This window comes from Urocampus carinirostris, chromosome 19 (genome assembly GCF_059441175.1).
Source record: "Urocampus carinirostris isolate Australia breed hairy pipefish chromosome 19, RoL_Ucar_1.0, whole genome shotgun sequence".
Taxonomy (NCBI): Eukaryota; Metazoa; Chordata; class Actinopteri; order Syngnathiformes; family Syngnathidae; genus Urocampus; species Urocampus carinirostris.
In genome coordinates this window covers 28,711,058-28,731,823 of record NC_142367.1, presented here as the reverse complement: position 1 = coordinate 28,731,823, position 20,766 = coordinate 28,711,058, and the positions used below count along the sequence as shown (strand labels likewise).

Sequence of the window (20,766 nt, the reverse complement as noted above, 5' to 3'; positions counted from 1 at the left end):
ATAAAAAGAGAAGTCGTGAGAGAAGGGGAAAGAAAGGGAGCAGAAGAAAGAAATCCAAAGAGAAATAGAAAGACAGAAGGAGAGAAAAGAGAAAAGAAAGCGCGAAGGGTAGGAAGAGAGAAAAGGAAAAAAGGTTAGAGTAAAAGAAGTTGAAAAGACAGAGACAAAGAGCAACAAAGGAAGAGAAAAAGAGACAGAGAGTGAAAGAGAGAGTGGGAGAAAAGGGGTGGAAGAGAGAGAGAGAGAGAAATAAATACAAGTATAGTGTCTTTGTTCGAGGCACCTTTGGCAACATCAAGTTGACATATTTCAACCTGCAGCTTGTTTTTCTCTTGCGCTTTTCTGAGACTTGTCTCGCGGGCCAGATTCAATCCCTTAGCGGGCCTGATCTGGCCCGCGGGCTGCCTGTTTGACACCTGTGTTCTATCTTCTTTGTTCTTTCTCTCTTTTTTTCTCTTTCTTTTTTACCTTCTCTTTCTCTCTCTCGCTTTCCCTTTCTTTTTCACACTCACCATTTTTCTGTATCTCTTGGACTGTCTCCCTTTCACTTCTAATTTTTCTTTGTTTCTTTTCCCCCTTTTCTATATTATGCACTCTCTATTTATCTCCCCTTTTTTTTCTCTTCCCTTCTCTCTCTCTCTTAGTCCTTACTCCTTCTCCCTTGTTCTCTTTCTCTTTCTCTCTTTTTCTTCGTCTTCCTTGACGCATCTGATCTAAGATATTAGTTTACGAGACAAATCTCTTCTCTGCACAATTTTCCACTGGGAAGCCTGACCTCCTTTTTTGACAGTTTAGGTATAGTGTCTGTCCTGTCACCTGTCCCCTAGGGGGCAATACTGTACAAACAAATGCCATCCGCCGTCAATGACAAGGGAAAAAAAAATGCAACGGCACCGCCAAGCCACTAGAGGGCAGTGTCATTTTCAAGCAGACTGGTTAAGAAACATTTACAAGCACTTCGTTTGAAATTCGAGTGTTTTTCAATCTTTGAAAACACAACAGGAGAATTCGGTTTCGAGAGTCGGGGACTAGAGGAAAAGAGGGGCGAGTTGAAGCCTTGGTTCTTACCGTCCGTGTCCTCCAAGGCCTGGATCATGTCGGGGTCCAACGCGGTGCTGACCAGCATTTCCACGTAGCTGCGGAACATTTCCCTCATGGCCCGATTGTTCACTCCGCCTTTCACCGGCACTGCGGGAGGAAATTGATTGTTTTTAGGAAACGTTTACAAGAAATTGACAACTAACTCGAGGTCTTGAACCTAGTGTATACAGGGAACCTCGGTTTTCGAAGGCCTCTCAGTTCAAACAAATGGGAGTCCGACCAAAAATGTCACAAAGGGGTTAGTATGTCCAAAATGTCCAAAAAACACAAAAATGTTATTAAGTCAAAAATGTCAAAAAGACAAAGGGGTTAGTATGTCGAAAAAGTCGAAAAAAACAGAAAGGGGTTAGTTAGTATGTCGAAAATGTCCAAAAACATAAAGAGGTTAGTATGTCGAAAATGTCCCAAAAACACAAAAATGTTAGTATGTCGAAAATGTCAAAAATACAAAGGGGTTAATATGTCGAAAATGTCCAAAAACATAAAGAGGTTAGTATGTGGAAAATGTCAAAAAGATTTTTTTGGGTCGGGCTGGGTTTCTACCCCAGGGCGTATGTCGGGCCGTACGTCTCGGGCCCGATCCCACTTAGGCGACGGACGGCGTCGGGCGCTCTTACTTTCATCCTCGCTGACGGCGTCGTCGGAGGAGTCGGATTCGGAAGAGGAGGGCGCTTCCTTCAGCCACTTCTTCCTCTTCTTGGGGGGAGGCTCGGCTTTCACCTTGGCCGTCTTGGACTTGGGGGGGCGCTCGGGTTTCTCCTTCCTCTCCGGCGCTTTCCTTTCGTCCTTGCCTCTCCCTCGATCGCCGACCCGCTTCTCCGCTTTGTCCCGGGTCGGCGGCGCCGGCTGGATCCCGTCCGCCTCTTTCTCTTCGGACTTGACGGACGAGGATTCCTTCTTCTCCCTTTGCTCTTTGGCTGCCGGGGGGCTCGTTCTCAATTTCTCCTTCTGCTCCTTCTCCTGGTGGCCGCCGGATATCTCCTCTTTTGCGAGAGCTTGGTTTGCCGGGGGTGAAGCCATTCGAGGAAAGGACTGGCGTCTGCGACACATCGACAAATTGCGTTAAGGAATACTGTTCTAGATATAGAGTGGTCTTAAGCACCCTCTCCTCTTTAACATGTGAACCCCTGAACGCCCCGCCGGTCGCTAATGCCGAGGGATTGAAAAAAAAAAAATCATTGTATTCCGTTTGTTTCGCCCTATCATTTTCTTATTAGTAGAAAAACCCGTAAGCTGATTTCCAATATGGCCGTTGGCCCCTGACTTTTCCATTGACACCACTCTCGATCGATTGCGAGCTTTTTTTCCACCATACTTATCCTGTAACCACCTGGAACGGCCTGCATTGAAAAAAATAAACGTGCGTATCGCAACCCGGGATCCATTTTCACGCTCGTTTGTCCAAAAATGCACGTGATAATCAGTGATTGACTTTTGGAAAGAAAGGTCAAACAATTACAACTCTTTCACAATGTCAAAAGATTGGTCGGAGTAAAATACACAGTTTCAAAGAGCTTTAATATGGTCGTCTCCATACCGCCGAATTTGGAAACGCCGCGACATACCTTAAAAGAAATGTGTAAAATAAAATGTTGATATTTTCAGATTGTGATCAACTTTGACCAGGAACCAAGTAAGGCTTCAAGCATTTGTCTCACCTGTTTTCCGGCTAAGATGCCCACTCTAAAACTCTTCTGCGGGCTATTTCCCCTAAAAAAGGACTCAAGGTTTGGGTGCGTGTTATACATGAGGTTTTACGGTAGTATTTGACCGTATTTGTGTAATCATCGATAAGTCGAAATATATATAGCGGACTACAATTGCAAAACATTAAAGGCAACCACATATCTCCACCCACAAGACACCTATCTTTAGTAAGTTTATAATGTCTTATACTATTAATATTCAAAATGGTGATAATATTAACTTCATGTAGAATAGATATAGGTGTTTAGGATCAAAACCTTTTTAAGAAATAAGCTTTGTTGGTCAAATGTTTGTTAGGAAATGTCAAGGTGGAAACCATTCAGGGACACTGTTCTGGTTTGCCCGTGTCCCCCGCGTCCTAGACGCATCATTTTTGCTGGGGACACATAGTGTCAAATCAACGTGCGTCCCCGGGACGCAACTTTTTCAACACAAAATTGTCATTATTACCCTATTACTTTTTAATTTTTTTTAACAAAGATTTACCGCACTCCAAACTTTTCGTCTGGCAGATTGTTGCCATTGTTGTTTTGGTCTCGCGGCTCAAGTTTTTGTCTGCACGCCGATCTCAGCCAACGAGATCTCGTTGATTCGAGATGACGTCATTGTTGTGGTGGTTGTCGGCGCGGGAAGGTGCAAATCTACACAAAATTGGTCATTTCTTCAGTGTCGGTAATAAGTCGAAACATAATGCAGAAAGTGATAGCAACGGCAATAATTCCGGCACGAAAAACCGGTGGAGAAATACTTCGGAAGATCGCGGGGAGGCAAAGAAAACACGTGTGCTGAAGTGAACGACTGCCAAAATAGACTAAATTATATCTCTGATTACGCTATGAGCAGGATGATAATGGAGGCTACATGCTCTGTGATGCGTGTACCCAGCGTGACAAAAAAACTGGATTGCATAAATCATTTCACAATACGAACTTTGAGAACAGCACATTGGATCGGCACAACGACATTGAAAACCACAAATTAGCTATGGAAATTCCGTTGCTGCAGGAAGAGAGAGGCAAGTATGAACGGATACGACATTAAAAAGAAGACTTGGCCACTGCTAAAAATAGTTAAGTGGTTGGCAGTATTTTGTATAATGTACAATATTGAAAACCGAAAAATCTCAAGTGATAACTGCTTTGTATTACCAATAACCTGTGATGATTAAAACTGAATGAATATATAGATTTATATTATATATTTGTCGCCGATATACGATTTTAACCTCGATAACACAAAATTTTGATAATCAATAGGCTGTTCTGTACCAGTTTTTCCGACCTTCTTCAGGAGACCAAGTCAGTGTTTTTCAACCTTTTTGGAGCCGAGGCGCTTTGCTTTCTTTGAAAAAAATACCGCGTAGCACCACCAGTCGGTGCTGTTGCATCTCCGGTAAGAAATCCAAATGAAGAAAAACTTTTACTCGATGGCCCAGATGCACAAATTGGATCCCTTCTTACGGATCAGCGTCAACTCATTACAGGCGATGGTTAACCAACAAAACCCAGAGATTTCCCCTCCCAAATTTGCCTCACCTGAGGGCGGGTGCGTTCCTCCGCCAGGGTCTACGGGAGCAGACTCGGACGTAGTCCTTCTTGTTGACGTTCTCCAGGAACTTGACGTAGATGCGCTGGTAACGTCTTTTGGCATCTCCGAAGTAGCCCAGATACTGCCCGGGACGGACAAGTTTTTTCGTCAAGCAAACCCAAACTAAAAAAACGGTAATTGCGGTCCAACTCACGTTGCTGGTGGCAAAAAACTGCCTCTGTCCGTCCTTGATCTCCGGGCTGAATTTCTGCAGCAGCGCTTTTTGCACCCTCCAGATGGGCGGGGGCTCCCGGCCCGTCTGCAAGGCCAACTGGAACCAAACAGGGGAGCGCGGGCAGTTAGAAAGAAATCAATACGAAAATCATTCCATGTTTAAATCAAATACTACAATTGAAAAGGAAGTACCGCAAATTCTGGACTATAGAGCGCACCTGATTATAAGCCGCACCCACCACATTTTAAGAGGTAAACCGATTTTGTACATAAACAAGCCGCACCTGTATATAAGCCGCATGCGCCCACATTATTTTCGATTGTTCTCAGTTATTTTCGATTGTTCTCAGCTTAGGGATGCTGCTGGAAAAGTGAATTTCCCTTCGGGGATGAATAAAGTAGCTATCTATCTATCTATCTATCTATCTATTAAAACATGTGATACAAATACAAAATTAACCCAAACCCGACTTCAAGTCCCGCGATTGAAACTAAATGTCTTTCATTAAAATCCACAGTCCAAAAATCACAGCCGGCGAAATGAACAGAAAATAATACCGTACTTAAGGTTTGATGCAGACCGGCAGAGTCCGGGTCCCGTTGAAAGTAATCCAAGGAAAAAAGTGTATATTTCCAAAGGTAAGGGTGGGAAAAATGTATCAGATGAACACATTTACTGACGCAACTCCTTTTTCTTTAACCAACTTTTTATCCCCTCTTCTTTCCTTGTCTGTCCCTCACCTTTAGCAGTCCCCACTTAAACTCGGCACCCCGCGTTTGTTTGTTCCGCCCCTAATTTTCGTTCACCCGTGCAAAACAAATCAGAATAAGTGTCTAAAATCAATACAAATAAAAACATGACAAAAATATACCGTTGCAAATACATAGTATACATGGGTTACACATATTTACAAAGAAAGATGGTACACAGAGAGTTTTCAAAGCTTTAATAATAATAATAATATAGCTTTGACAGGGCAGCTAGCGGCCGTTAGAAAAATGACATAAATTGGCCGCATTACTGAATAAGCCGCAGGATTGAACGTTAGGGAAAAAAGTAGCGGCTTATAGTCCGGAATTTACGGTACATTGTAAGAAACGTTTAAGTCAAGTCAGGACGGATCGGGGTCAAACATGACACCTAAATTCTTGACCGAGTCACTCTGGGTGATATTACATTTGTCAATGTTCAGAGCAGTTTTTGAGAACAAGTCACGGCATTTATACGGACCAATAACTAACATTTCGGTCTTTTCAGAGTTGAGGTGCAAGAAGTAGAGTGACATCCACTCTTTGATCTCAGTGAGGCAGGCCTCCAAATTTCCACAATTTAGTGTGGCAGATTCCTTCATCGGAAGATAGAGTGGACTGTCATGGAAACTGATATTATACTTGCGAATAATATCACCTCATGGAAGCATGTCAATGCTGAAAAGAAGGGGGCCAAGTACTGAACCCTGCGGAACACCACGGGTAACCCTGAAGGGCTCAGATGTCATTTCACCATTTTTAACACAGTGCGTCCTATTTGAGAGGTAGGATCTGGACCCTAAGAGGACAGTCAGTTTAAACATATACCCGGTAATAAAGGTCGACCGATTATCGAGCGGGTCGATGATTTGGGGAATTTGACGGATATCGGCATTTTTAGTTTTTGGACTGGTGGATTTTTTTTTAGGATCTTTAGCACTTTCTCAGTCGCTCCTACTCCTCCTTCTCCCTCCTTGCAACCCGCCTTCTGATTGGATAAGCAAACCGGGGCGGAGCCAATGAAGTTAAAGCTTTTCCGACCTTGAACATTGCAAATAGCGGCAGTTCTGTTACCTCTCTGACATGTCCGAGTAAGATGATATCAAAATTTTAAAGTTCCCAGTAGACAGGGGCAGCACGGCGGCGCAGTGGTTAGCACTTGTGCGGCACAGTTCATGTCATGGGAACCTGTCTTGGGTTCAAATCCAGCTCCAGACTTCTGGAGTTTGTATGTTCTCCCCGTGCTTGCGTGGGTTTCCTCCGGGCACTCCGGTTTCCTCCCACGTTCCAAAAACATGCATTTCAGGTGAATTGGCCGGTCCAAATTGTCCCTAGGTGTGAATGAGTTGTCTGTCCCTGTGTGCCCTGCGATTGGCTGGCAACCAGTTCAGGGTGTCCCCTGCCCACTGTCCGGAGATGGCTGGGATGGTTCCATTTTTTACTTGAGTATTTTCATGTTCGGGCAGCACGGCGGCGCAGTGGTTAGCGTGTGTGCGGCACAGTTCTAAGGTCTTGGGAACCTCCTGTGTGGGTTCAAATCCAGCTACCGGACTTCCTGTGCGGAGTTTGTATGTTCTCCCCGTGCTTGCGTGGGTTTCTTCCGGGCACTCCGGTTTCCTCCCACGTTCCAAAAACATGCATGTCAGGTGGATTAGCCGGTCCAAATTGTCCCTAGGTGCGAATGTGCGAGCGAGTTGTCTGTCCCCGTGTGCCCTGCGAGTGGCTGGCAACCAGTCCAGGGTGTCCCCTGCCCAGGGATGGGCTCCAGCACCCCCGCGACCCTACTGAGGATGAGCGGTGCAGCTGTTGAGATGAGATTTTAATGTTCCTTCCTAGACATGTAACCAGATAGCTTGACCTAGTCTTTTCATTCTTTCGCTGGCCTTTTTAAAAGAAAAAAACATACAAATCCATGTTTTTTTTTCACCTCCGGGGAAAATTCCTCGGCTCTTTGGAAAGATGGCGGTAGGGAATCGGATCGTTTCTTTGCTCTGGACTTTGAGAGGCAACGTGCGCGCGTAGATTGGGGATTCCCTTAACTGGAGAGGATCCCAATTGAATTTTCTTTGCTTATTTGATGAATCAAGTGGATAGTTGTGTCTGACTTTAAAATTCCGCGACAAAAATAGATTTCGGTTGATTCTAAAATCCTTTCGGTGTGCAGACAAGTCCATTTTGCAACTCATCATCAACCAGAATTACAATAGATGACCAGTCATTAAAGTGAAATAGACTTAACCAAACTTTAAGCTTTTTGACTCAGCCATTAATTACAATAATTGGTCTTTCACAACACTGTAGAGAATTTTTTGCCCACTCTTCTTTGCTAAATTAAGTTTGATTTTGTTATCGCTGCCAAAGGTAGCCCTACTTGCTGTTAGGTTGAGTGGCAATTCATATTTATGATGACTATTTTTGCACCAAATGCATATTGCGCAAACCCTTACGATACCAAACTGTATGTAACATCCTACATGCCGACATTTCTTGTGTAAATTTGGTGTAAATCATAACTATAACCTTATCCTCCTTGTTTTATAACCTTATCTTCTCTGTTCCTTTATTTTCTTGGGTTTTTTAACCTCACTGTGAATGTGTGAAACTGGAGTGTCATGCCCAATTTCGTTGTCACAATATGTTAACCCTTTTTGTAACAATGACAATAAAGGTATATTCTATTCTATATTTCACATAGGGACAGATAGGTTTGGATTTCCTTTGGAGTGGATTTTGGACTTCCTTGGGTCGACTCAGCGTGATATAAAAATCAGTTTGACGATCCGAGTGAGAAATACGCCAAAACCCCGGAAATCCTTTTTCACGGCACGGTTTCTTACCTTGAGAGTGGCGATATCCTCCACCCGCACCACAAATTCGTCCCTCTCTCGGAAGATGCCTTCGCCGCCGCTCTCGCTGCCGTCCTCTTCGCTCTCCCCCGCCACGGCCGCGTCCTCCTGCTTCTGCGCCAGATGCAAGTTCGTAGTCTTGGGAGGAGCTCGCTCTTCTTCGGGGGAGGCGGCCGACTCCGGGGACGGCGTCCCGGACTCCTTTCGAGGAGAAGCCGGTTCGGGAGGAGCTGGGCTGGAGGAAGCGGGCGGAGGCGGGCTAGAAGCGGGAGGCGAAGCGGGCGGAGGAGCGAGGGAAGCGCTCAAAGGAGGCGGCGGGCTTTGAGATTTGGCCGAATCCGGGCTGGAAGGCTTCGAGTTCCTACGTGGCTCCTCTTGGAGAGGAGGAGGGGTAGAAGGCAGAGAAAGAGGAGGAAGAGGGGACGGAGGAGGAGATGAGGAAGAAGAGGAGGCATGAGAAAGAGGGACAGAGGCGGGCTGGGGAGATGCTGCTGCTGCGGGGGGAGGAATCTCCGGAAGGGACACTGCAAGGAAAGAGATCGAGTCTCAGAATCGATGAAAAACGGTACAGCCATCCCTTAATTATAAAGTACAATTTGTATTTCTTTTAGGCGCCACCTGATGGCGACAAAATATCATCTGAAGTGGCTCGTCTCCTGAATCGGTACAACATTGTGGAATATGGCAAGTTATTTCTAATATGACACGGAAACCTTCATAAAGTACATCACTTTTACAGGTTAAACGAGCGCTTGGGTCTTTTTATTGGTTTCAAAATATAATCAAGTATTTCATAAATGATTCACAGGGTTGGGTAGGGTTACTTTAACTGAATTACTTTTAATTACTTTTGGATCATTCCAATACCAAATATGCTAATAAAAGACAAAGAAAAACCTAAAAACGAATAAAATGACTCAATTTTGTGCAGGCTTGGGGAGTAACGGAACACACAGAACGGCAAAAATGATGTTGGATTGATTTTCATTTTGTTTCTGTGGCATTTGATGTTAGTTTTGCCGGAGATCAAAGCCAGGAGACAAAGCTTACCACGTGTTGTGAGTCATCATTTTATTCCTATTTTGTTTCTTTTGTCTTTTATTAGCGTACTTGGTATTGGAGTCATCCAAAAGTCATTGAAAGTAATCATGTTAAAGTAACCCAACACAACCCTGTAAATGAATAAAGGTTTCTACAGGAGTTTTGGAACGCAAACTCCACGTAAAACGAGGGATTACTGTAAAAAACAAGAATGAGATACCCAAGTCCATCTGTGAAAACGCCATATGATTTTGACATACAGAACATCCTTAAACAAGGCGTTTAACAAACATACAATCTGTCCGACGTAATAATGCGCTAAACGTGATGTAAATGAATGCAAAACCTTCGTGGTAAATACAAGACGGCATCTGCCGTTGCTTGAAAATGCAAATTGGAGCAAATCCCCACTCAATACAAATAATGGACTCATAATGACGTGACGGGAATTTATCAAACGCATGAATTTGAGCCTCCACTCCACCAAGGTAGATAGATAGATAGAGTATTTTTGGGGTATGGGAAAGTTTTACCTTCAAGCTTAGTGGCACCGAGAGCCTCAAATTGCAGTTCTCTCTCCTCCATCATATCGTTTTCCTCATCCCCTCCAGTACTCCTCTGGTCGTGGTTCTCCTCATCCTTGATCTCGTCCGTGTTCCGGTCCTCCGGCCGGAAGAGGCAGGGTTGGCCGGGCTGGGTTTGCGTCCGAATGTCTGTTTGAGGGCTCAGGGTCGGGGGGTGCAAGGGGGGCGTGGGAGGAGAGTGGGAAGGCTGAGGAGGTAGCGAGTGATGGATGTTGGCGGTCAGCTGAGGAGTGTCGTAGAGGGCGGAAATGGCAGAGGAGATGCTCTTCTGGAGGTCTTGGTTCTTTCCGACAGAGTCCTCCTCGTCCGAAGAGAAGGAGGGCAAGGTCTCCAGGTTGCGCTTGAGCTCGTCCTCCAAACGTTTAGGACTCTGGCAGCTGCCGAGAGCGAGGCTGCCGTTCCCTTCGCCGTCTCCGAACGGAGGTGGAGCTTGCGGCGGGGCGGGCGCTGGAGATAGTGCTCGCAACCCCGATTTACAAGGGGAGCTTTCACCGTTGTCTGCTTCCATTCCGGGGGAAATGTCCATGCCCGGGGGTCTCTTTCCCGTTTTAAGGAAGTCTAACAAGGAGGCGACCAAGCCAGCTTTGGAGTCCGGATCCTTCTCGTCACCCTAGAAGTCACGAGGAATAGATTAGAGATTTAGGCGTCCATGATACCTCAAAAAAAGACCAGACATAAGTGCTTCAGTTAATTCGACCCCTTTGCAGCCTACGTCATCACCGGATCGTTGACCCAAAACAACGGGAGTACAAGTTTGAATAGAGCGAGCAAAGATTTGCATGTTGACTTGCGTTTTTAAGAGTCACAATTTCCAAAATCAACATCATGCCCAGCTGTTGTGTGTACGAGTGCACACATCACAGTTTCAAGAAGTTTTTTTTTTTAAATTCCCCGAGGAAACATAAGAACCTTCAGAGCCTTTGGTTGCAACTCCGAAGAATTGACTTGAAATCTTTAGGAATGCCCGCTTTTGCCGTGCCCGTTTCATATCTAGTAAATTATGGTGGCTATCTGGTTTAAATTTGTTTGAATGCTGACTGTCTTATTTGGTTTGTTTGTGGCTTTTTTTTATTTCAACACAGCAAAAAAAACCATCTTCAATCATTTGTAAGTGTAAGTAGGATAAGTGTTGGGAATTGTTTTTGTTACAAACGCTTACTATTGACTGAAAGATGGATCCTACCGGTGCTAGCGAGGAATATTTTATAATAATGATTCTAACAGGATTTAACAACATTTTTAGCGTCATTAATAATGTATATTTTATTGGATCATTATTTAACAAGACAACGTTACACAGTTAATAATAGCAATTATTAATTTTTATAATCATAGATCCCACCAACACTAATGATGTATTTAAGGTCATCAATTATTCTTAACTTGAACCTAAGCCATTGTAAATATAGACTTTTTATCCGAGGGACTATTTTCATCTATTTAACTTGCTGGCATAAAAACATATTTCACTGGTTAATTAGTGAATAGGGACCGGCGTTGTATACGAGTCCAAAAAGTCGCACACTAAAGCTCCACGAAGGAGCCCGCAATCATCCGTATTTAGGGCAGATCATTGACAAAAATCACTAAAATCAAGATGCTATCTTGCTGCTTGAGCATACTTGGTACAATATTTCACTGTCAATAGGCTGGGATTAACTGACACGAGTTGCACCAATCTGCCTTAATAATCCACGCGCAAACACTGAAAGGGCTCCGTCTATCTGGTATGGACCGGCAGCACTTACTCTTTGCTCCAGACCTTCCCCGTCTACTCCTTCATTCATCATTTGTCTTTTCTGCTTGTTCTTATCCTGCGTCCTGGTACTCTCCGTGCCGCAAGGCCCGGGACTCAGACCGATTGAAGGAGCCGAGCCCACGGAGCCGTCAGACAGAGCCGGGTCTGTGCCTGACAGAGAATCCGTCCTCAGCAAGGCGTCGGAGGAGGACATGGGAATAGGCAACTTGATCTATTTTCAAAAAGAGGACAAGGAGATGAAAAATTTGGATTACATAAGCAGGGAGTCTTTGTTGGTTATCTTTCATTTTAAATATAGCAAATCACTACAACGGTTTTCAGCTTTTAAAGGTGGTTGTTTTAAAAAGTCGCAATACTTTTTAATCGGATTGTTTGTTTTTCGAAACGCACTTTCGATGGCAAACCGAACACATAAATGCAATACCGGTCTATATTTTATGTATTGAGCTACTCACCTTCAATGGAGGGATCGGTTCATGCTGCTGAGACTGATGGTGGAGCTGCTGCTGATGGTGATGATGATGCATTTGCTCCTGCTCCTTCCCGCTCATTTCCAAATACATATCCTCTCTCCGTCCTCCTCTTCCTCTGCTTCCGCGGCCTCGACCCCGACCTCGCCCCTCCACGCTGAACCCCCCTCCGCCGCCGCCGCCCACCGTTCCGCCCATCTCGCCCATCATACCTCTGGGTGTGTAGGGCTCGGGCATGGGCCGAATGCGAGGCCGGCCTCTGGGTCGCGGAGGACCCTCCCTCTTGGGCCGGGTAGGCTTCCGCCCTCTCTTCTTAGGGCCTTCCTGAGGCAAAAGAGAATGCGCACCCATGGGTTGGTAGCCCGAGGCGTGGTAGAAGTCGATATCTCCCATTAAAGGGCTCAGGGAACCGCTTCCTCCTTTCCTGCAGCTAGACACTAAATCCGGTAGAAGATCTGAAAGCCTTCGACTGTTCAACCTTATGTCAGCGGGTTGGTCTGCTTTATCCTCATCGTCTTCAAACTCGTACTCTTGCGCATAACTTTTCTTAGGCAATGTGTTGGGGTCCCTGCGCTCCTTCAGAAGGTGGAAAGAACTCGACTTGAGGAGCTTTTTGGGACGAGACGAGCAGAAAATCGGTGATTGGAGGCCTCCGGAGCCTGCCCCTGTGCTTGCTCCCCCGGGTCCGGAAGGAAGCTTTGCAGCAGGGTTGTTAGGTCCAGTATTATTGGAGCCCATGCCCATAGCCGGGCCCTGGGATTGAATTAGACCAAGCTGTTCAGTGTTAACGGTGGAGGGAAGCTCGTGGGTTTTTAAGGAGTCGAGATCCAGAGTCATTGTATTGTTGCTAGGTTCTTCCAGGCCGTGACAATATTGCTCATAACCCTGATCTCCATGATGACCCATCATATCGTAGCCCGGTCCGCTACCTCCTCCAGGTCCACCACTGGTCTGTCCGGCCTTCATGGAGCCCATGGCTTCTTGTCCACTATGGCTTTCGTTCATCTCCTCTTGCCCTGGTCCCGCACCTCCAGAACAGCTGGACTTATAGTCCTCAGCGCAAAACATATCTTCCATGCCTGGAAAAAATGATCGATCCTCATCCTGGAGAAGGGAGTCGGGAAAGCAAATGGATGTTAGCGGAACAAAGCGATTACTCTGTTGCGTTTGGTCCTCTTTCTCCACTGGGCTGACCGTGTCAAACTGGTGCTGCTCTGAGCGCTGTTGGTCTAATTGGCTCTGCTGTGGGGTGAGCTGAGAAGCCAGAGGCTGCTGCTGATCAGACTGGGGTTGGGAATGGGCAGGTGCAGAAGAGGGTATGTGGTGCGGCGGGGCATGAGGGTGGTGGGAGTGGGTTTGCTGGTGTTGGGAATTGGGGTGTTGCTGTTGAGGGTGATGCTGGGAAAGATGGTGCATGTGGGAGGGGGCGGACATGACGATTTCAGGTTCGGAGAGGAAAGAGTGCAACTCGGGGGCCGAGTGGGGTAGCGGGTGATGGTGAGACGGGTGCTGCCTCTGCTGTTGCTCTTGCTGTCGATGTCGCTCGCTGTTTCCCGCGCTCCGTCCGCTACGTCTGTCTTCCGCAATGGCCACGTCCGCGCCCGAGGTCTGGGAGAGCGAGCGCTCGAGCATGTCCAAGGACGAAACCACAGAGCTTTGTTTGACTTGGCCTTGATCGTGTTGATGCGAAGAGGGTCCGTGATTGTAATGAGCCGCCGCCACTTCTAAGGCCTGCGACTGGAGTTGGAGCTGGAGCTGCGTCGTTTGGGACTGGGCTTGGGGCGGGTGCTTGCTGGAACTAAGTCGCCCGTTGGCACTCTCCATCGCAGTTTGCTGTGGACCAACGGAGTGCTGTGGCTGTTGGGAGTGAGAGTCCATCTTGTGGTGCTGCTGATGCTGCGGGTGGGACTCCATTTTCGCGTGTTGCTGATGTGACTGGTGGGAGTCCATTTTATGCTGCTGTTGGTGTTGCCGATGAGTGTCCATTTTGTGGTGCTGCTGCGGATGTTGTTGGTGCGTGTCCATTTTGTGGTGCTGCGTATGAGGCTCCATTTTGTTGCGGGTGGTGTGGGACAACACAGACTGCAGGAGATGCGGCGGTTGATGTGACTGATCTGTGGGCGAGTCCATGAGAGGCGCGGTACTTTGAGACTGGGGAAGTTGAGGCTGGACCTCGGGCGTTTTACGAGGATAAGGGATTTCGCCGCGCTCCTTTTTCTGTAGCTCCATCTGGGAGTGCGGTATCTGGGAATGCGAAGAAACGTGCTGGTTATGTGACGAGTGTTGGGGGGCAAGGGAGTGTTGTGTGTACGGGTCCCCTCGTCCATAGTGGACTACAGAACCAAGGTTGTCGTGGTGAAGAAGGTGCGAGTGCACTTGTTCAGCGCTGCCTCGTCCCCCACTGTTCCTGCTGGTCCCAACAGGCCTCTCGTTCCTTTGTTGTTGTTGGTGATGGTGCTGCTGTTGCTGCTGCTGCTTCTTTAGTGACATCTCCAACTGTCCGTCTAGCCCAGAAATTGACCCTCCGGAGCTTGCACTGCCTACCCCAGAAGAAGTGGCGCTGTGAGTGCGTATGACACTCTGGGGGTGGTATCTTTCTTCAGAGGACTTTCCCATGTCATAACTGAGCCCTTTCCCAGCATCAGAAGTCTGTGGTGCCGACTGAGACGTAGGTTGCGTTTGCTGCGTTGCCTGTTGGGACTGTTGTTGGGAATGATGATGAGAAGCCTGAGTAGCAGGACTCGCTTGTGCCTGTAGCAAGTGCTGGATCAAGAACTCGTCGTCGTCATCCACTTCCTCTTGGGATCGCTGAGAACCGACTACCAACATGGATGTATCAGCTTTTGTCTTCGAGGAGGTGGCATGATAAGATTGAGGTTGGGAGCCGGGACCTCTTGTGTCAGGATAGCCCTGTGGGGAGCTTAAGAACGGAGGTGAGAGAACAGACGAGATGTATTTATTAGATCCGGGACCTCCAGGAGACTGCGTGGGACATGCCGGCACCGGGGAGTGCAGCCCTGGGCGTATGATGCCAGAGTTTCCAGATGGGGAGGGACTAGAATCTGGAATATGATAAGATGCGCCTCCGCTCCCTCCTCCGCCTCTCTCGCTTGCCATACCATTTCCTGTTCCTCCTCCTGACCCAGAGTTTCCACTAGCTGTACCACTGCTGCTTCCTCCCCCAGATGCTCCACTACCTGATGAACCACTTGATCTCAAAAGCGCTGGAGAATGTCCCGGGGCACCATAACCCAGCGATGGGCTTCCAGCTCCACCCAGAGAAGAGGGTAGCGATCCATAAGCGGAATCGGCTCCGTATATATCTGAGGGGTAGGATTGACTTCGCCCCCCTAAACTTCCGTAACCTTTCCCACCTGAGCTCAGATCCTGAGCTTGCGGGGAACTGAAGCCCCCATAGGACTGAGCGAGGTGAGAAGTAGGGGGCTGATTTGGAGAATATGACTGTGTCTGTTGTTGGGGTGGGGTTTGACCAGTAAGAGCAGAGGTGGGCGTTTTTACAGGAGGCACGGGTGAACCGTAGCCAGAGAGGCATGATTTGGGGAGTGATTGAGGTGTTGAAGTGGAGGTGGGAGGGGGCTGTTGCTGTTGAGGGGCCGGGGGAGGTGGCGCCGGTTGAGTGGGGGGTTGCTGCCGAGAGGGGGCTGCGTTTGAGCTAGAGGTGGGTATTGTGTTAGAGGGGTGAGCACCAGGGGTTGCAGAAGAAGAGGAGGAGGATGAAGAGGTAGAGGAGGCGGACGGAGGTGTCAGTGGAGTTCTTGAAGATGACGCTGAACTTGCAGAGGAGTAGCCACTGCTGGAGCTACTTTTGGTACCTTTCCCGGCAGAAGAAGAGGAGGAAGATGAGGAGGAAGAATAGGGAGGCTGGATGATTGGTCGATATTGCTCTGCACGGGACGAGGCTTTGTGGTCCGATGAGGGGCTTTGGTCACCGAGCGGGCTGCAAGAAAGACCCGCGTGGCGGTGATGGGTGGCAATTTGTTGGTACCCCGCCCCTCCACAACTAAGGTAGTGCTGCAGGGAGTGGGCGGCGGAGGACGAGAGCTGCGGCTGCGACGGCGTGGGCCGCTGGTAGTGCTTGATGACGCTGTCCTGTCTGGGAACCGCTCGCTCTTGGGCCGAGTTGGACTGGGGCTGTGACTGAGCTTGGGGCTGGGCGGAGGAGAATACTGATGCGTTATAAAGCTGGGAGGACTGGTCCTGGAGCTGCGATGACAGAAGGTTAAACTGATGAGACTGCAGGTGCCTAGCGGAGGTGGCCTGGGCCGAAGAGGCTCCCGTCGGGTCTTGGCTCCCTCTATACGCGGCTGCCCCTTGTGAGGACAGGAGTCTGTCAAAACCAAGACTAGATTGGGAGGGAGCTTTGATATGGAGCAAGGGATCGTGTGGGGAAAGCAGGCCATTGGATGTGGGGCTAAACGTAGGAGTGTCCTGCAAGGAAAGGGAGGCCCCTGGAAAGGAGCGGCTGGAAAAGGATGGGTGCTGATAGGCCGACAGAGCAGAGGAGGAGGGGAAGGACCCGGAGCCAGGAAGAGCCCCAGAAATGAATAATTCTGGAGGAGCAGGTGTGTGCATTGCTGTTAAAAGGGTTTGGGGGACGGCAGGGAACAAAAACCACAAATAAGAAATTACTTCACTCATACAAGAACGAATGCTGTCCTATTAACCATTGGTCTATTCTTTACAAAAAGCTTTTCCAACATACAACACAATTCAAGCACAATGATGACTAAACCCACTCAAGGTTTCTTAAATGCCGTATCGACAATAGAAACAGCCCGGCCTCACCTGTCTGCCAGGACGGCGTGCGGAACTGGGAGAGTAACGAGGAGGCGGAGGAGGGAGCCTGGGGACCCCGAGACTCCAATGCCGAAATCAGATTCATGACCGAGGCATCGGGGGCCGAGGGGCTGGCATGATGCAGGCCAGTGTCAAACAGCCCCGACAGACCTTTGAGAAACAAATACACACCCTTGAAACAAACTTTTAAAAGAGTTTACATAATTTGAAATGAATTAAAAAAAAAAAAATACTGTTCCCTATCCCAGAAATTTTATTGGCACGTAAATAATGCAGTCTAGGCTTTACAACTTTGTTAAGGCAGAGAGAAACAGGTTTAGAACAAGAAAAGATCGATATATGATAAGCTACCGTATTTTCCGCACTATAGGGCGCACCCCCAAAAAATAGTTTTTGGTCCTATATCTTTCATAGATAAGGCGCACCGGATTATAAGGCGCTACAATGGGAACGTGGACAAAACAGTCAGATAGTTCAGTCCAACTTATTACCCCCTTAACATTCCCAAAGCTTGCAAAGAAGCAAATACGTGTCGTAGACACGTGCGGATGCGGTGTCCGTACGATGTCACTCAAATGCGTCATTTCAAATATCATTCGGAAGGTTAAAGTCTTGGAATTCAAGAAATGCCAACCATTCCTTAGTTTCTATTTTCTTTTTCGCTCGCAACTTTACTGTGCATATGACAATAAGCACTTGGAATTGAGTTTAATTCACTCAACTCATCACAGCAACATCAGAATCGTTCTAAAACAAGATTAACAAGATTAAAATATAAAGCCGCATAGCTCACCTAAGTTCTCACGTTCAATAATGATACGAAATCATGGTCTTCTTACAACCGTGAGTGTAGTTAAATCCAGGAGAGTAAAATATTTACAAATACAGACTAATGAAACATGTTTCTTTATGGCGTAGTTTAGCAAGCTTGCTATTCAGTCATCTTTTTCCGCCAATTGCATGGTTTGTTTCGGCCCTCTAGCCTATCCCAGGCTCCGAATAACTTCAGCCAATAGCGATCGATTTAACGGATGATTGACACATCTTTTTCGGCCAATTGCAGGGTTTGTTTCGGCCCTCTAGCCAATCCGAGGCTCCGAATAACTTTAGCCAATAGCGATCGATTCAAATGATGACTGACACATTGGTTAGCCAATGGAACGCCAGTATATAAATCCCAGCATACACCGCGGACGACATCGCCTACGGGGAAAAATCTAGTCGGCGGCTGTTGCGTAAGTTGCGAGACCTTGCGATTTAATATTGAGCCATAAATAAGGCGCACTGTATTATAAGGCGCATGGTCAGCTTTTGAGAAAGATTAAGACTTTTAGGTGCGCCTTATAGTGCGGAAAATACGGTACTTTGATAACAAGCTATTGCTAAAATGTAGCTTATGTTAAATGGAGTCCCCCGTCTTGATCCATTCGCTCTGACTATTTTTAACTACAAGCCGACAGTACTTACACTTATCAAGTCAATGCCTCAGTAATGGATTTTTACTCCCACTTGTAGCCTCCGAACGGATTCAGCAGCAATGAATTATTTTCAGTGTTGGTTTAATGGGTCGCTCAACAAACTGACTTAATGGAACAGAAAATCGCATCTCATAACATTTTTTTTGCCTGAAGACAAGTTCAACGTTTAAGGTTTTCATCCCTTCCATGTGCTAATAGTATACTTGTTTTTATTCGTGTATAGCCTTCATTTTGGATTCAAAATCAGGATCAAATTTTGTTTCGCCTTTTCTCTGCTCACACTGAGCATTGTACGTGACAAACGTTGAATATGTGTGGCCGAGATTAGAATGATTTATTAACAATGTAAGCTATGAACACAATACCGACAGAAAATGTACAAAAAAAATTATTTAATGTCCAATTCGTCATCAAGTACACCAAAGAGTGTACATCTTTCAGGACGATTTTCTATGATCTCCAATCTCTTAATATTTGTCTCTGGTAAGTGAGTCAAAAATAGAGATAATCTATAATGCCTTTTCTTATGTAAATATCAGTGTTCTCGTTCTCCTAGACGCATCATTTTTGCTGGGGACGCATTGTGTCAAATCAACGTGCGACGCAACTTTTTTGACACCAAATTGTCATTATTAACCGATTACTTTTTTTTAACCAAAGATTTACTGCACTCCAAACTTTTCTTCAGGCAGATCCGCCATTGTTGTTTTGGTCTCGCGGTTCGAGTTTTCGTCTGCACGCCGATCTCTAGTGAAAGGAAGTCCGTCTTTTTTTAGAGAATCGTCTTTTTTGGCTCAACTCATTAAAAAGAGCCGGCTCTCCAACGGCTCACTTGCTTTGATGATTGATGTTACAAATTATGTTGTATAAAGAAGTTAAGAAAAAAAGGAAGTATAAAAGGAGAAAAAAATAAAAAGACAGGTTTGTGGTTATCCCTTTCATCGGTATATTACCAACAATATTTTGATGCAGAAAATGAATTCATAATTTGATGATTAAAACTGAATGAATGTATAGATTTATATATATTTGTCGCCAATTTACGATTTCAACCTGGATAAGACTAAATTTAGGGGAGCCATAGATCTCTGTTGGGACCCATAGATTTTTCTGCATGCCAGTCCCTGGGACCCATCACTTTTCACAGGTAAAATGAACACTGAAATATCATTGATGGGCTAGTGGTTAGGATCCAATGCCCTTGTGGGTTTGATTCCTGTTGCATCCAATGTTTTGTGATCATTTTTGACATTTTCACCATCTTACCTAATGTTTACTATTCTGTGTACAGTAATGCTAATTGTAATTCACCCTGGTCAATCCTGGAAGGGCGATTACCACATGTGAGGTCCTTTCTCAAGGTTTCTCTTTTCTCCTCACACTGAGGTTTTTGAGTTGTTCCTTGCCCGCATGCTGGTTTAAGATCAGGTCATTGTGTAATTTTGTAATTGTAATCCTGTGCAGTCCTTTGAGACATTTTTGTGATTAAGGGCGTCATAAATAAATGTGACTTGACTATTCAATCATTGCACAAATGTAATAATATACTACCATAAAACCCATGCAAACTTTGAGTCGTTTTTTTAAGTTAAAAAAGGGCATCGTAAACAAATAAGGTAATCCTGCAATAAAACTGGAACTCGATTGTAAATTGTCCCGCTTCCGTCGGAGGTTCGGTACGAAGGTTGCGCGCATTGTCCGACACTTGTCTAGACGAGGACTGGCGAGCCCCATAATTCATTCCCGCAGCCCCTAATGTTGGGGACACGGTAGGTAGGACATTTATCTCACCCAAACTCCGTCCAGCTGCTCCCCAAGCTCCGCCTTGGCCGGAGCTCCCTGGGTGGTGATTGGTGGCATAGCCCTGCAGAGGGTGTGGGGTGGCGTAGGCTTGCCGGTGGAGGAGCTCAGACTCAGGGTGGGATGATCTGGAACTCCCATATACAAGACTAGGAGGAGGAGGAGGAGGAGAGGACGATCAAGTGTCATTAAATTCAAAGGACATTTGCATAAACATGAACGAGTACCCCCCAAAAAAGGTGACAGCCGGCTTCCAGGATCTCAAGTCACTGGAGTGTGTTTTGAAAAATCTCCAATCCTCACAATAATTCCATCGCTACACTGACAATCACTCAATGGCAATGACACTCGGGAGGAACATTATTCTCCTCTGAATGCATAATAGTGATCATGGCGCCGTGTTGCAAGAAGAATGCTCACGTGACTCCTATGCAATCCTTAAGGTGAACATGAAATGCTTACTGCAAGGCTGTTTGCACAGCGGTTATAAAAGCAATGCCCCTTTCGTGCAAGGTTGACGTACTCTTGCTAAAATAAACTGCGTAAACCACATTACCGGTGGAAGAGACAAACGCATTTCATTGAATGCGCTACTGTGGCTAACGATCGGATGAGATAATAAAGTGGAAAACGGAATAAGAAGTCAAACTT

At 46.4% G+C, this 20,766-nt stretch overlaps 1 protein-coding gene and 1 long non-coding RNA gene across 2 annotated transcripts in view; one reads left to right on the top strand and one right to left on the bottom strand.

The window, feature by feature from the left end:
* The window catches only part of LOC148347931 (uncharacterized), a 60,808-nt gene that overhangs the window by 29,941 nt on the left and 10,101 nt on the right, over positions 1-20,766 (top strand). The window lies entirely within an intron of this gene.
* LOC148347932 (proline-rich protein 12-like) overlaps positions 1-20,766 on the bottom strand; it is a 30,371-nt gene that overhangs the window by 8,025 nt on the left and 1,580 nt on the right. The window contains exons 2-11 of the mRNA XM_088324147.1: positions 20,107-20,264; positions 16,826-16,987; positions 12,005-16,614; positions 11,539-11,760; positions 9,740-10,400; positions 8,157-8,689; positions 4,550-4,666; positions 4,344-4,477; positions 1,719-2,140; positions 1,069-1,188 (exon numbers count right to left, since the gene is read on the bottom strand). Coding sequence (XP_088180273.1) covers positions 1,069-1,188; positions 1,719-2,140; positions 4,344-4,477; positions 4,550-4,666; positions 8,157-8,689; positions 9,740-10,400; positions 11,539-11,760; positions 12,005-16,614; positions 16,826-16,987; positions 20,107-20,264 — 7,139 coding nt within the window. The remainder of the gene's footprint in view (positions 1-1,068; positions 1,189-1,718; positions 2,141-4,343; positions 4,478-4,549; positions 4,667-8,156; positions 8,690-9,739; positions 10,401-11,538; positions 11,761-12,004; positions 16,615-16,825; positions 16,988-20,106; positions 20,265-20,766) is intronic.